This window comes from Neopelma chrysocephalum, unplaced genomic scaffold (genome assembly GCF_003984885.1).
Source record: "Neopelma chrysocephalum unplaced genomic scaffold, ASM398488v2 Primary Assembly neopelma1_93, whole genome shotgun sequence".
Classification (NCBI taxonomy): domain Eukaryota; kingdom Metazoa; phylum Chordata; class Aves; order Passeriformes; family Pipridae; genus Neopelma; species Neopelma chrysocephalum.
Genome location: NW_020897755.1, coordinates 802,612 through 818,386, shown reverse-complemented (window position 1 = coordinate 818,386; position 15,775 = coordinate 802,612). Strand labels below are relative to the sequence as shown.

The window sequence follows — 15,775 nt, the reverse complement described above, 5'->3', positions numbered from 1 at the left end:
ACGGGATTAAACAGCCTGGGAAATGGCTCAGGCTGTATTTCCAGAAGTCTTTAGCTGCCTGCAGTCTTGGAAAGCTGATGAGCTGCACTGCCTTGGGGTGAGGGGGCAGAGGAGCTCCCTGAAATCAGACTTTCAGCACAGACCTAGAAATCAGCATTGAGCTTTAGAAACTTTTGGTGGCATAAAGAGGGACCAGCAGACAGGGGAAGAACATGCACACACACACACACTTGCTCTCCCATCAAAGACAGGGAGCAGGCAGGTCTGTACAACGCTCCGTGACACAGTCTGCCCTCCTTGGACATGCTCCCTCTGATGCCAAGCCTAACTTGGACCAAGGATGCTGCCAGGGTGCTCGCACTGCTGGAATGCAGCACTGCAGGAACCCTTTGGAAAGCAGCAAAGGGCAGAAGGACAGTGAGTTTTGGAGAAGGGATTTCCTAAACCCAATTCCTTCTGAATTTTCCAAACCCATGCTCCTCTGACAATCCTGCAGGTCAAAGCCTGGTCCTGCAACTCCAAATCCACCTGTGGTTTTTTGTCACAAGAAAGGTGATAACCTATAGACCTTCACTGCCCCAAGCAGAGCAAGAGCAACACAGCAGCACAACACCCAATTCAGTGTCAGGGCAGAACCCAACCTCTCAGCAGGGAGACTCTGCCGTTATCCAAGCAATGATGGCCACAAATCCATCCTTCCAGCAGGCACAACCTTCTTGCTTGAAGGTGCCGTGCCGGGGCAAGGCTCTGTTACCTGGTCTGCACACTAAGTAACCAACTGCCCACGTTAGTGGGGTGGTTTGCAGCAACTTTGCTCATGTCCAGGACTCCAAAGAGCCTCTCCCCCTCCTCTCAGCTCATGGTGCTGTTCCAAGCCAGCGGATGGAAGAGGACAGACATCACCATCAGAGCACGGCGGTGGGAGACGTGCGTCAAGATCAGCCTGTGGTGACACGGAACGAAACCCTTCTATTCTCCAATGCAGCTCAGCTGTGCAAATCAGGAGCAGAGGGAGTCAGAGGTGGGAAAGGTCACCCCTGCTCCCAGCTCTGTCCCTCAGGCTCAGCCAAGCTGTCATGGTTCCTTCTGACCTGATTGAGCGATTTGCATATGCCCCGAAGCCAGGATGACTGACAGCCCTTCCACTGTTATCCTCACTTGTGTAATTGCAGCAGCTATTCTTGTACATTGAAATGTCTAATCTTAGCAAGGCACGGAGCTGCTGGGGAATATGGACCAGCCGGGAATTTCCATGCAATTACTCACCACTGCTACTGGCACTTACTTTGGCTGGTAGAAGTCCTTCTTGTCTGCAGACCCCAGGCTCTGTAAAACACAGAAGACAGAGGTATTTATTTTTTTAACCCTTTGCCAAGCAAGTATCATTGATAAGGATGCGTGGGGAGCAGGGAAAGGACAGGTCTATTATTTTTCTGCCCGGTGGGTCTGGGTGGGCTGGACAGGACAGCTCAGACCTCCACTCACCCAACAGCCATAGGCAGAGCCCACAGCAGCCAAGGATGTAGAAGCAGAGAGCTAAAGCAAAGATGAGGGGATGCATTAGATCTGAAACCAATGTATTCAGGCATGTCTGCATCTCCTGTCACCTGCAGAAGTGTGGCACCTTGTGTCAGGAGGGCACTCATGTCCTTTTGAGTCTGCCCAGCTGGGAAGAGGACAAAGTGCAGGGTTTTGTGGAGGGACCAAGCCACCACCGCTGCAGAGACCCTCTGGCAGGGCAGGCGCTGAGCCCTAGGCCCACGGTTACCCCCAGGAGCAGGACCACAAAATCCTTCTGCCAAAACAACATCAGACCCCAAGCATGCACAAAACTGGGAAGCAGAGACAGCCCCGATGCTCGCTCAGGTTCCCATTTGCTGCCAACTCCACTCCCAGCACGATCTAATAGAAGTCTGAGAGAACCACAGATGGGCTGCCGGGGTGTCAGGGTCCCCTGGGAGCTGATCCTCCCCACAGGGACCCTGGGGGCAATTGGCACTCCACAGACCCCACTTTGGGTGCAAAGTGCACAACAGAGAGCATGGGCACAGCCCCAGGCCTGGCCCCGCTGTCTGATGCACCCCACAGACACCATGGGCTCTCTCCCAACACCTCCTGACATGGAGATACCCTCGGTGGGGACTGGCCCCCGACCCTGCTCCGAGGCCCCAGTGCATGGCACGCACTCTGTGAGCACAGGAGGGTCCCTGCACCGTGGGATGTGCAGGGACAGGCTGTGCCCAGCAGGATGCTCACGGCCCTGGGACAGACAGACACAGATCCACCGAACCTGGGTGTCAGCAAAGCTGTCGCACAGCCACAGCCCTCTCCTCCTCCTCCTCCTCCTTCCCCTCCTGGTCTGGGGGTGATCCTTGTCCTGGCCCCGTGCTGGTGGGCAGCAGAGTGTGCCAGGGTGGAGCAGGCTCGCGGGAAGCCCGCTCGGGCTCTGGGGCGGCTGTTGTAGTTTTGCTCCGTGGTTGCCAGGCAATGCCGAGCTCCAGCTCGGAGCAGCGGGGCCGAATGCTAATCAGGGCTGCAAGAGCAAAGCTTCCCCTCACCAGCCAAAGCCATGGGGAGCTCCCACCCTGGGGCTGAAAAGCCAACAGGGAGAGGAGGGCTCCAGCTTTTAAGCAGGCGGGGATCCACTGTCACCAAAACATCCCCCAAAAGGGAGCTGTGGCCAAGCCAGCGAGATGGGGACATAGTTTGGTGGTGGCCAACCCTCTCCAGGGCACAGAGACGTTGGTCAGCCAGTGGCACAGCGGAGAGGCTGCAACCACCCCACGGCGTGGGGTAGGTGGGTCTGGATGTGTGTCACCCTCGTGCTCCTCTCGGGGCACACACCTGAGCTCCATCTCAGGGTAGGGCTGGGAGCACACAAGGAGCACCCCTTTGGGATGGGAAGCTCATTGGAAATGGCTGGAGATGTGTCAGGGCAGGCTCAGGTTGGATCTCAGGAAAAGGTTCTTCCCCCAGAGGCTGGTTGGGCACTGACCAGGCTCCCCAGGGCAGTGGGCACAGCACCAAGGCTGCCAGAGCTCCAGGAGGGTTTGGACGACGCTCTCAGGGACAGGGTGGGATATTTGGGGCGTCCTGGGCAGGGCCAGGAGTTGGACTGGATGATCCTTGTGGATCTTTCCAACTCAGGAGATTCTGTGATTCTCTGGTTCTCAGATCTCACCTGCCCACGTGCCAACTGCCACATCGGTGCAAGAGCTCTGAGCAATCCCCACCAGCTGGAGACGGGTTCACCCCTGGGCTCTCCCTGCTGCTTCTCTGACCCAACAGCAGCAAGAACCTACAGCAAAGCCCCATGGATCAATGGCCAGAGACCAAATTGGGGTGATCCAATGCTGTCACAGCACGCCCAGAGAGGTGGGGGAGTGTCCATCCTTGGAGACATCCAAGACTCACTGGACATGGCCCTGGGTGTCCAGGACTATCTGGTGTAGGTGACCCTGCCTGGAGCAGGGTTGGGCTGGGTGATGTCCAGGAGATCCCTAGATCTCCTAAACCACTCCATGCATTCCTGAGGCAGCAGAGAAACGAGCACAGCAGTAACTGCACAGGGTGAGCACCCTGAGTGAGGGGACCTGTCCTCCAAGCCCACAGCATATCTTTGTTGCAGCTATGGATTGGTTTCAACAAAGCTCATGAGTCACAACAAATTCAGTTCCTTCTGCTCTCTGTCCTAGTGGGGATCACAGACAACTGTTGATATTTAAGGAGAAACCACCTGCAAACAGCTTTCTCAACACTACTGAAACAGCATCTGGAAAACCTGCACCCCATACAGCCAGACACTCCACCTAGCTATGGCTGAGGTCCATGGGAAAAGCTCCCATTATTGCCAAAGCCAGAACTAAGAAGATTTTCAATATCTGGGATAAAACAATGAGGCACTAACTTTGCAGAGAGATAAAAACCCCCCAACAGTAAACTGGGCAGTGATCGCAGTAACGATGAGCCAAAATTGCTGATTTTAAAGCTTAGTAAGAAAATAGCAAATAAGGAGGAGAAGCAGAATTCCAGCAATATGACCAAGGAACTGGGACTGGAGCAAGACTAGGAGCAGGGCTATTGCCCCTGCACAGCCCTTTGCCTCCTTACTCTCTTCCCAGAGGAGAACAGGGCCATGCCCAGCAGGCAGATGGAGTTACATGGGTCCATCCCACCACCCTGAATTTCTCTCTGCCAAGCAAGCATAAAACCAAGGTGGCAGTGGATCCAGAGGGCTCCAGGAGAGCATCAGGAATCACCAGTGAATGGAGGACAGCTTGCTGGAGGCCTTTCCAAGGGCAGGGACATCACAACCACCTGGTAGGAACTGGCCCAGAGCACTGAGAGAGCTCAGAGCAGAACCTGGGAAGATCCTTCCAATCGGGGGATCACTGGTGGTTTGAGGAGAGTAATGAGGAATCATGTAGGGAACGGGTGATGGAGGCTGAGGGCAGGACCGAGTGTGGGCATTGCCCCCTGTGGTGTCACACACGAAGGGACGGCAGTGTGGGCTGGGACAATGCCACCAGCCACCACCTCGGTCCCACTGGTGCAGCAGTCTCACCATCCCCCAGAGGGGAATCCCAAAGGAAGGCTGGGATGTAAGGAAGAAGAGTGGGGCAAAGGATCTTAGGAAAAATGTCCTGGCACTGGGATTGAACAGTTTTCAGTGGGAGGGATAGAGCTGACTAGATAAACCAGTGCAGAGGGGACTGGCCTTACTGGGAGCTGGGACTGCCTTTTCTTTTCCTGCCGGTGCCTGAAAACGCAGGAACTGAAAGAAGCAAATGAGCAAAAGGTGGCCTGGTGTTTTCCCGTGCCTTCTGGGAGGAAAGATCAATTCCTCCCAAACTGAGAGGGGATCTGGAGGCTTTCATCTCTGCAAGCAAACAATAAAAGCTCAAACGCCGGCCTGCGTGTGTGCACTGCTCTTGGATGGTCTCCAGGCTTCCAGGGGAGCGTCTGCTCGTGGCTCCTGTGCATCAAGGCATAGCTGGGGACTCCAGAGAGGCACGGCTGCAGCGGGATGGCTCAGCTTCCAAAGAAATCTGGGAGGCCCACAGGCTCCCAGAGACCTCCTGCTGTTGCTCAGGATGCCAGGGACACCCTGGCCTTCCTGGGATGGGGCAAGTGGAGCATCATCCGGTTCAGAGAGTCCCCTGTGAGCCCCAAGCCTGCAGTGTGAGTCACCTCCAGTGGGACCTGCTCCTTCTCGCTTGCTCACTTCATTGATGACTCAGGGTTTAGGAAGCACAGTTTAAATCCCTTAATGAAATAATGGAGAGAGTAATTTTTATCAGCCTGTCTTTTTAAAACAAATACCTCAAGCAAGGCTTGTGCCCACCTCCACCCTTTCCTCCCAAGCCATGTGGGCATGGGCAGCATGGAGGCACCGGAGTGGGGGGGGTGGCAGGAGCAGCCCCTGCTGCCCTGGCACGTGGCACTGGGCAAAGCAGCTATCAAAAGTTACCAGCCTTCCCCTCCATCCCCCTAGTGCTCACATTCCTGTGGCCAGCAGGGCCAGGAGGAGAAGGCAGGGCACCAGGGCGCTGTCCCAGATGATGGATGTCCTGCCCCCGGAAGTGTCCAAGGCCGGGCTGGACGAGGCTGGGAGCAACCTGGTCTAGTGGAAGGTGTCCCTGCCCATGGAATGGCAGGGAATAAGAATGTCTTTAAGGTCCCTTCCAATCCAAATCCTTCCATGGTTCTATGATTCTGTGGCCCCAGAGCCTGGCAGTGCCCCCAGTGCCTCCCCCCCTGGGCATGGACCTTTGAGCACCTGCCCTTTTGGATGTGTCTGGGCGTCATCTTGGATTGATTTTCTCTGGAGAGAAACCAACCACTGGAGCAGAGGCAGCGGCAGAAGGGGACACTGATGCCAAGCTCCTGGGTGCCAGGATGTTGTCTACCAAGGAGCAGGGCCTGCCTGCCAATATGATTAACAAAGTGTTGTCTCAAGGTCATTGTCATTTCCATCAGTATCCTCTGTCTCTCCCCACACACGAGCTGGGCTCACACTGCTCTTGCTGTGGTTAAGGGACCTCTGTGTGATGCTCAGAGCCCTCTGCCCTGGCAGAAAAGCCCAACATCAATGCTGGAAATGCAGCCTCACAGAAACACCTGGGAAATGCTGCAAAGGAGGCAACAGGACACCAGCTTCCCTGGGGCTTTTAGAAATAGAAGATCACAGAACAGATTGGAAGGGACCTTAAAACTCATCTCATTCCAACCCCCTGCCATGGGCAGGGACACCTTCCACTATCCCAGGTTCCTCCAAGCCCCGTCCAGCCTGGCCTTGGACACTTCCAGGGATGGGGCACCCACAGTTACTCTGGACAACCTGTGCCAGGGCCTCACCACCCTCACAGGGAACAATTTCTTTCTAACACCCAATCTAAATCTCCCCTTTTTCAGCTTAAAGCCATTCCCCCTTGTCCTGTCCCTCCAGGCCCCTGTCCAAAGTCCCTCTCCAGCTCTGTTGAAGACCCTTTAAGCCCTGGAAAGGGCTCTCAGATCTCCCTGGAGCCTTCTCTTCTCCAGGCCGGACACCCCCAACTCTCCGAGCTGAGAGGCCAGACTAGATTTACCAGCCATAAGGGCCTTTACTGAGGTTCTCAGAAATCACCTCTGCCAGGGTGTAAAACTGCAGCCTCCCAAACCAGCAGAGGAACACCCAGTGACATCTGTGCTAGGGCTCGTCCAGTGGCATCAAAACCAGTGGACCAGGGAGAAGATGTCTCATCTTCCTGGTGGCGTTCCCAGCACTGCCCTTCCCACCCCTCCCCTGGTGCAGGGTGATGGCAGGGACACACAGGTGACAGCCCAGCTCCCTCTGGCACTGCAAAACAGGCTCCTTGTGCACATAAGACGTGTACAAAGTGTTAAAGACATTTGTGGACTCGTCTCTGTTTAAAGCCTACAGTTATCCAAGGGCTTTTTTAACCTCTTGGCACGAGTCCAGGGGAGGACACAGGCTGGAGCCCCTCTGCTCTGGAGCCAGGCTGGGAGACCTGGAGAAGAGAAGGCTCCAGGGACACCTGAGAGACCCTTCCAGGGCCTAAAGGGGCTCCAGAAGAGCTGGAGAGGGACCTGGGATAAGGACCTGGAGGGACAGGACAAGGGGGAATGGCTTCCCACTGACACAGGGCAGGGTTAGATGGGATATTGGGAAGAAATTCTTGGCTGTGAGGGTGGTGAGGCCCTGGCACAGGTTGGCTGTAGAAGCTGTGGCTGCCCCATCCCTGGAAGTGTCCAAGGTCTGGTTGGACAGGGCTTGGATTCACCTGGGCTAGTGGAAGGTGTCCCTGCCCATGGCAGGGGGTGGGATGAGATGGGCTTTAATGTCCCTTCCAACCCAACAACATTCCTTGATTCTGGGCCAACATGAGTGCTTGAATTTGTTCACTTAATTTCTCTTTTCATGCACTAACTACATAATTTTGCATGTTATTTAAATTCTATATTTCACAAGCTCCAGTTACACAACACAGATAACATACCAGGCCAGCTTCCCTAGGCCAGCTCATCTCCAGAGCCAGCCTTGCTGATCCCTGGTCAGAATTAGCACAACATTCTGCAGACAGAAACAATGAGTGATACAAAGGAGTGTGCTGAATTCCAAAATTCAGCCAAGCTGAGGAGATAACAGACGCTGAGTTGGAAACAAGGATGCTCACGGAGGGGCTAAGACAGATACCTCTGTATTATTTATTTATTCCCTCCAGCAGACATCAATCTTGTTGTACTTTTTCCTCTCCTAAATGTTGCCAAGCATAATCTCAGCTCATCTTTTTTTCTAGGCAGTGTCCCTGGGAGAACGAACTTATTAGTGAGGCTGGAGAAGCCTCATGCAATTATTTAGAAACTACACCAAAATAATCCCCAAAGACCGGCGGCTGCTCGCAGGTGGCAGCTTTCGAAGTCATTCCAATAAAATCTGGCTCAGTAACTCCCAGCGTAATCAATGCCCACACAAACAAACGGGAGAAAAACCGAGGGATGAGTTATTTTTCCACGCTAGAAGAGGATTTTGCAAAACAAACTTGGGGGCCACGTCTGGCAGAGGGCTGTGCCCTGCCATCCTCACCTGCTCACCTGCCTCAGCGCCCCTGGGCTGGGCTCCTGAGCTGGGCTGGGCATTCCAGGGGGCTTTGGGCACAGGCAGGAGGTGCTTGGCCCCCAGGGCAGGATAGGGATGTGGAACCAAGGCTGCACAGCCCGTCCCCCCCATCCCAGCTTCTCCCCCTGGATCCTGGTGGTTCTGCTCCCAGGCACAGCCATTCCTCAAGCTCTGTGTATCTGCAACATGCTGCAGTTATGAGTAATCAGGAGGTGATGCCTGACTGTCGGAAGAGGAAGAAAATTCAGAGCCTGGGATGCGAGTGGTTTTTTGGGAGGAGGAGCTACCAGCACCCCCCCAGCCTGGGGCTGGGCACCCCATGCTCCCCATCTCCCTTCAGCCCCCTGGCATGGGCTTTGCCAAGAAACCAAAGGGATGTGGGAATTCTGCCTCCTCCCTGGCAGACACTGACTTGCTTCCACGGGATCCAGCTCCCATCCCACCTGCCCCCAGCACCGGGCCCCTCAAACAGCCCCAGCACTGCCAGGGCCTCGGGCTAGTACAGCTCTGAGCACCCCCAAAACATGAATGGAGGCCAGAGGAACCCTCAAATTCTCAAACCTGAATTTGAGGCTGGATGAACCAGGTTGCTCAGCCAAAAATCATGGGTGATGACTCCTGCCTCAGATGTGGCTCCCAACCTGGGGGGAGCTCCAGGCCCCCAGGCTGGCAGCAGCTCTGCACCCCCGAAGGCCAGCTGGGATGGAGAGCAGATCCCATCTGCATGCTGGAGTCTGGGGGGGATCAAGGAATGGAGAACAGGGGTGTCTAATAAAGGGTCACACAGCAAAACAAAATCTGGTGGCAGGGGAGGGGTCAGGTGGGGCAGGCAGTGCTGCTCAGGTGTAAAGTCCTGGCTCAAGGGTGGGAGGGAGGAGGACACATGCCCCTGGGAATAAGGAAAAGGTCTTTGTTGGAGGATGGCACCAGTGGACCACGAGGAGGTGTGTGAGCCACCAGTGTGTGCCAGCCCCAGCCTCTCACCATTGTGGTCCTGCCTCCCCCCACCTCAGCTACAAAGGCTCTGAGGAGGGAATGGCGATTCCCTGCAGACCCAACCCAGCCAGGGGAGGATGCCAATGGCTCCAACATGTTCATTCTTCAGCAGCAACCTCATCCCAGCCAGCTCTGGAGCGGGAGCCTGACCCAGCAATCACACCCTGACCCCGCTATCACACCCTGATCCCGTGCACACACATGGGGCATTGATGCACATCCAAGTTGGGCTTTGAGTCCAATGGAAAGTGAAAAACAAGCTGGAAAACAGAGAAGAATGGTTTTGGACCATTTAGGGGGGAAGGAGGAGGGAAACATGGCTATGCACACATGGTACACTGAAGTAATCCAGACAACAGAACCAGGCCCTGTAGCCACCCCCCAGCAGAACAGCTCAACCCTCACCTGAGAGATGGAGGAGCTTCTGGTGTCCTCCAGGCAGCTGTCCTTTCTGGAGACACCACAGACCCACAGGGGAAGAGGTGCTGTGTTTCAGTGGCCCTCTGATGCCACGGTGTTGCTCAGACACCGACCTGACCCCAGCACCTCGCAATGCCAGGAGGTGGGAACCCACACTCAGGTGCTGAATGCTTGTCTCTGGTTGCTCATCCATCCTCACATCTGGGGCCCAGGAGGGGAGACCTTGGTGTTTTTCTAGGAGCTGAAACACAAGTGTAAACCTGATACTCTGGAAAATGAGGTTCATCTTCCCCCAGAGGGTGGTTGGCACTGCCCAGGCTCCCCAGGGCAGTGGGCACAGCCCCAAGGCTGCCAGAGCTCAAGGAGTGTTTGGACAACGCTCTCAGGGACAGGGTGGGATATTTGGGGTGTCCTGGGCAGGGCCAGGGGTTGGACTGGATGATACTTGTGGGTGCCTTCCAGCTCAGGGTCTTCCATGATTCTGTGATCTCTCCAAGCCCCAGGACAGTGATTGGCCATCTGCCCCATTACCAGCCCCTCACTCCAGATCACACCTTTGCTCAGCCTGGCCCTGCCAACAGGTTGTTCTCTTCAGGGCCAGGCCAAGCTGGAGCAGTGCCAAATTCCTCAACATCATTAATTCTGCTTCCTCCTCTTCCTCCTCAGAGCTCACCCTTACAGGCACACTGCACAGCAGAGCATCGATCCACGGACACCTGTGCTGGACCGAGGGGAAAGGGAGCCAGGCCCCGGTGCTGGCACAGCTCCACTGACCCCCCACATCTCCTCCCACTCGGCAGTTACACCCACACAACTGGGCTGGCTGCAGCACAGACCCTCGCAGTGACTTTGGCTTCCTCATCAGCTGGGTAAGGAGGAGCGACTCCATCCCTACCTGCCCTCCTGCTGGAGGAAAAGCGAGTCTGCTAATGAGCATCTGCCAACACCTCTCATTAAACAAGTCCATTTTCACTCTGTCCTTGCCTTCCCACCCCCTGGCAGCATCTTCCCAGCCCTGCTTTCCCCAGCTGAGCCTCTTCCTGGCCGCGCTCCCTGTGCTCACCCGCAACCCCCTCACAGCTCACACCATGCTAAGGCTGACCTGAGCTCCAAAGCATTTCTCTACCGAGACCTCATCCAGGAAACTTTGTTTTTCCCACTCCTATTGTACTGCTGCACGCCTGCAGGAGTTCAGTCATGCACATGTAGCCAGGCACACACGCACAGGCTCTGTGTGAGAGTCTCTGTGGAAGCAGCTCCCGGAGCCGTGCCGGGGCCAGCACAGCCCGACCCTGCACTTGCTGCTCAGTGCAGCTTCTCCAGATGAAAGAACTTGTCAAATTGCCGGCAAAACCACCAGGGCTTGTAAACCTGCCAGCTCAACAGCACCCAGAGTGACATGCATGCACGGGCGTGGGCACCTGCGCTCCCAGTTTGCATTAATCCAACCCTCTGGAGAGCCTGGGAGGGTGCAGGAGCTGCCAGGCTGTACAGTCACCCACCACCAGTGCCACCCGTGGGCTGCACATCCTCCACTCTCCACCTTATTTCTCCTTCTTTTTCATGATTACAGCCTGCAAACTATTACAGCAGCTCAGAGCACGTCGGGAAGGAGCTGTGCTTGGGCTTAAGTGTTTGCAGGATCAGGGCTGAGCTGAACATGCTGCTATTTATAGCACAAAGCCCCGAGTACCGCACGCGCTGGAGGGGAGCGTGGCCGGGTTTGTGTTGCTGCTAAAACCTGGTGGGTTTTCTTATTTTGCCTCATTTTGGGGATGTCAGCTGTCTGATCTCATAATTGCATTCATGTGCTGCTTGGTATTTACAAATGTTTTTGTTATTTTTTAATCTCTGGGCACACCAGCTCATAGAATCACAGAGTGGTTTGGGCTGGAAGGGACATTAAAGCTCATCTCATTCCACCCCCTTGCTCTGGGCAGGGACACCAGGTTGCTCCGAGCCATGTCCAATCCAGTCTTGAGCACTTCCATCCTCCTACGTGTTTATACTGGTTTATAGGTGAAGCTCTATATTTCATCACTGATAGAAGAAAATAAAAAAGGCATGAAGGGAGGCTGGATGTGAGTAGTCAGCTCCCAGCTCCCAGGGCCTGCAGCTAATTACACCCTGTCCTCCAGCACCCGCAGCCTGGCTGGGTGTCAGGCAGCCTGACAGCAGCTCTGCCCGCCAGCCTGGCTAATTATAGCGTGGGGAGCAAATGAGGGTGCCCTCCCTCCCCTCCCTTCCCTTCCCTTGCTTTCCCTCCCATCCCCTCCTTGTCAGCTACAGCCTCCCGGACACGGAGGACCCAGGGCTGCAGCTTGGGCTGGGAAAGACCTTTCCCTGAGGCAACCAGGGTGGGCAGCACAAGGATGAGGGTCTCCAGGAGAGAGGGTCAGGGGGTGTCCAAAGGCCCTGACCCCACCATGGGGCACCTTGGCAGGGAGCAGACTCCCCAACACCCCCCACCCATCACCCTACCCCACTGGAGAGCCAGGCTGCTGGTCCCATCCCAAGCCTGGCTGCTGTCCTTCCAGCCACCCCACCTCTCCTTGGACAGACCTCTGCATCTCCCTTGTCTTTTCCTTCTGCCTTCATACACCTCCGTGGCACTGGGCCTGGGGGTGCCCCTCCATTCCATCTGGAAACATGAAGGGTCTGTCAGCAGGGACTGAACAGAACCCAGCCCTTGCACAAGGCACAGAATCCTACAATGTTGGAATGGGTTGGAAGGGACCTTAAAGCCCATCCAGTGCCACCCCCTGCCATGGGCAGGGACACCTTCCTCTGGACCAGGTTGCTCCAAGCCCTGTCCAACCTGGCCTCGGACACTTCCAGGGATGGAGCAGCCACAGCTTCTCTGGGCAACATCCAGAGCCCAAAATGCCATCAGAGAGCAGTTCTCTTTCATGCTTTTGGCCCTGAAAGTGACTCCTTAAGGTCATACAACATCTGAGTCAAACGGTGCACACATGAATCCCCACTCCTGCTAATGTGCCTGCCACTACAATATACCCTCAACTGCTCTTAGCCCCGGAGGAAGAGCAGAGCTGCTGCAGAATGACTTGCCTACCACAAAATAGTGATGCTCCTCAGAGCTGGCCACTTCATCATCATCCTCTTCCTCCTTGGTACCCAGCAGTGAGCCCAGCTCACTGGGCAACCTGCTCCTGCCCTGCTCATCCCTGGGGAGCTGATGGATCTGGGCAGGCTGGGCATTACACAAGGCTACAACACACTCTTGGAGTGCTGCCTCGGCTTTATCCCAAGCCAACAGGAGCTAAAATGTGGTTTGGTCAGGAAAGAGAGCAGATGTGACTCGGAGGGAGAACCTGAGCTCCCTCTGTGACACTTTATGGAGCACAACCACTGCTTGGACAGAGCAGGCACGACTTCAGTCCCCAGGCGATGCTTAAGAGTCTGTGCTGAGCACCCCTTTCCCACCATCACAGACCCAAGGTAACTCGTACAGGCCTAAAAATTCACATTTAGTCTCAAACTAAAAGTGGTTCTATTAAAAATAGGCCTTGAAGAATATCAACCAACCCATTTTGGAGCAGCAAGACTCTGAAATTAATATGCAGCTGTGGCTGCCCCATCCCTGGAAGTGTCCAAGGCCAGGTTGGATGGGGCTTGGAGCAACCTGGGCTAGTGGAAGGTGTCCCTGCCCATGGCAGGGGGTGGAAGTGGATGAGCTTTAAGGTCCCTTCCAACACAAACCATTCTATGATTCTATGATAATATGCCACAGGCTTTTGGGAGCATCACCAACATTTGTGCTCCTCCAGTCCTTGCCTCTGTGCAGCCCTTGTCCCTCTGCAGGCTCCAGGGACAGCAGCCCTGCTCTTCAGCTCATCCTCCTCACCTGCACCCCTCTGGTGATTGGCAGCTCTTCCAGACAGCCCCTCTCACCTGGCACTGCCCCTGGGCATGAAAATGGGTTTAGGAGATCTGGGGGAAGGAAGGGGGGGGCACTGGGAGAGTCCAGGTGCCCTGAGAGCCCACAGGAAAACAACCCCAGAGAATGAAGCCCATGCTGGGATCACTCAGCACAGTCAGATGTTGGAGGCTGAATTTCCACTGCCAGGGAATTCTGGAAAAGGAGCATCTTTGGATGCTGCCCCAGGGAGGGTGGAGTGGGGTTGTAATTAATGTATATACCCCCAAAAATGTTTAAGCAGAAAAAAACTTGCAAGAACTTAATGCAGATTACAGGTGAGGCTTTAAGAAGAAAAAGCCCCTTGAGCTTTGCACGTTCCCCTGCCTTTCCTGAGGGGTGGAAGCACCGGTTCAGTCCTGGCCACCCACTTCTCATCCAGAAGGAGCTGGAATATGAGGATACCCTTCCATCCCCCCCAAAGCATACAGCTTCCCCCTAAAGCCACCCTAGCTGGGAGTAAGGCTGAGGGCAGCACACGAGATGGGCACAGTGATGACCTTGCCACATCCCCAAGCCCACCTTCCCAGGTGGGAGACAGCCAGTCCCTCTCTGCTCTCTCAACTGCATCCATACCCTGAGCATTTCCACAGGCTCCAGCCAGCCAAGCACCACTAAATATTTAGGAATCAAACTCCATAAAGGAAGCACAAGACACACTACAGAATAAATTGAGTATATTAGAAAAAGGCTGGAGGGGAAAAATAGATTTTTGGAACGTGTTCTCAATCTCATTAATTGGGAAGACAGCCTTGGAGGAGAAAAAAAAATGATTATATTCCTCCCCAAACCATTATCCGCTCTTCAGAGTGTATCATATGAAAACAGTTATATAAAAGAATAAATTATATTTGGAATGGCAAGAACCCCAGAATAAAGCTAGGAGCTCTGATGTTCCCATATAAAGATAGGAGACAGTTATCTGTTCCAAATTTTCCAGTTTTCTGCTGTGCCAATTCAAATTCACTACATACCAGCATGGCCATATAAAGGGGACTCCACCCATGTGAGCTTGGAAGGAGCAATAATCCCCCAAACTATCAATTTAATGTATGGGGATACAAACTGAGGGAAGAATGTACTCCCAGAAGGAGCACTCCATTAATGACATGGCACAAGGCTCCGGAACGTGCATACAGGAATATCTATTTACAGTCACTTTTGCCTTGCAAGGCTGGATCTGAAATTGAGATTTCTGCACGCAGACATCGTCCATGCTGCAAATTAAATGTCCAATTCAAGGTCCAACGTGAACCTTATTTTTCCTTTTATTTTCTACTATTTCTTCAGTGTCACGTTTCTTGGCCAGCACTAGGAAATCATCTCTTCCTTGAAGGGGTTTAAATTAATTTTCAGCCCTCCTTGCCCAGGCTCTCCTGAGCAGCAGAGGAGCAAGGATGGTTCAGAGTTGGCACCAGGCAGGGTCCCCTCAGCCTGACCCTGCGGAGATGCCCCATTCCCAGCCCGATGTGCAGCACCCAAACACACAGGTACCCACTACCTCGAGTTCCCTGCACAACATCCAAGGTGGATAAGAATCCTCCTTTTTCACGGATTTCTGCAGATGCAACACAGCATTGGGAACCGGGATGCTGCCAGCACGTTAGAACCCAGCTCGGCCCCGAGCATGTGGGCTTGGTGTGGGATGAGGCACTGCAGGGAGGGGCAGGGGTGCAGCACAGGGGAGGATGGGATCCCGTGTCTGACCCCCCACTCCCCAGCTCCCAGTAGATGCGTTGTCACAGTTGAAGCCACACGGTGAGCTGGTTCCTCACCTAAACCATACAAACAACATGTAAAGTTCAGGTGAGATCTCTCCAAGTTTCCTCTCCTGTTTGCAGTTCCTGTGCAGAAGACCCAGGGAGTGCCCCAGCAGCTCCAGGTGCCTCCCACCAGTCCTGTGGAGCTCTCCACTAACAGCACTAGGTGAGGAGATGGGAGTGAGGTCTAGGAGATGGGAATGAGGTCTGAAGCTTCCAGATCCCCATCCCCGGACAGGGCTTGGAGCAAACTGCTCTAGTGGAAGGTGTCCCTGCCCATAGCAGGTGGTTGAAACAGGATGAGCTTTAAGGTTCCTTCCAACCAAACCATTCCACGGTTCTACGAAGCAGAAGCCTGAAGAAGAAAAAAATTATTTTCTCCAGCTCTACCAATCTAATAAAAATCATTAAAATACTAAATAAATAAATAAATAAATAAATAAATTTTAAAAACCTAAAAAATAAGAACCTTCCAGAAACCACCTCTGCTCATGCCCTGAGACCATGATGAGTACCAGCAGCACCACGTCCGACATCCCCCCG

General features: G+C 54.3%; 1 protein-coding gene across 5 annotated transcripts in view; it reads right to left on the bottom strand.

Moving 5' to 3' along the window:
* LOC113972527 (ankyrin repeat and fibronectin type-III domain-containing protein 1-like) overlaps nt 1-15,775 on the bottom strand; it is a 193,194-nt gene that overhangs the window by 72,646 nt on the left and 104,773 nt on the right. For 4 of the 5 annotated variants that reach the window (XM_027693717.1, XM_027693719.1, XM_027693716.1 and 1 more), the window contains one exon: nt 1,286-1,326. In XM_027693717.1, the coding sequence (XP_027549518.1) occupies nt 1,286-1,326 (41 nt within the window). Of the gene's footprint in view, nt 1-1,285; nt 1,327-2,290; nt 2,389-15,775 lie in introns of those variants that run through there. The other variant, XM_027693722.1, reaches the window with a different exon arrangement.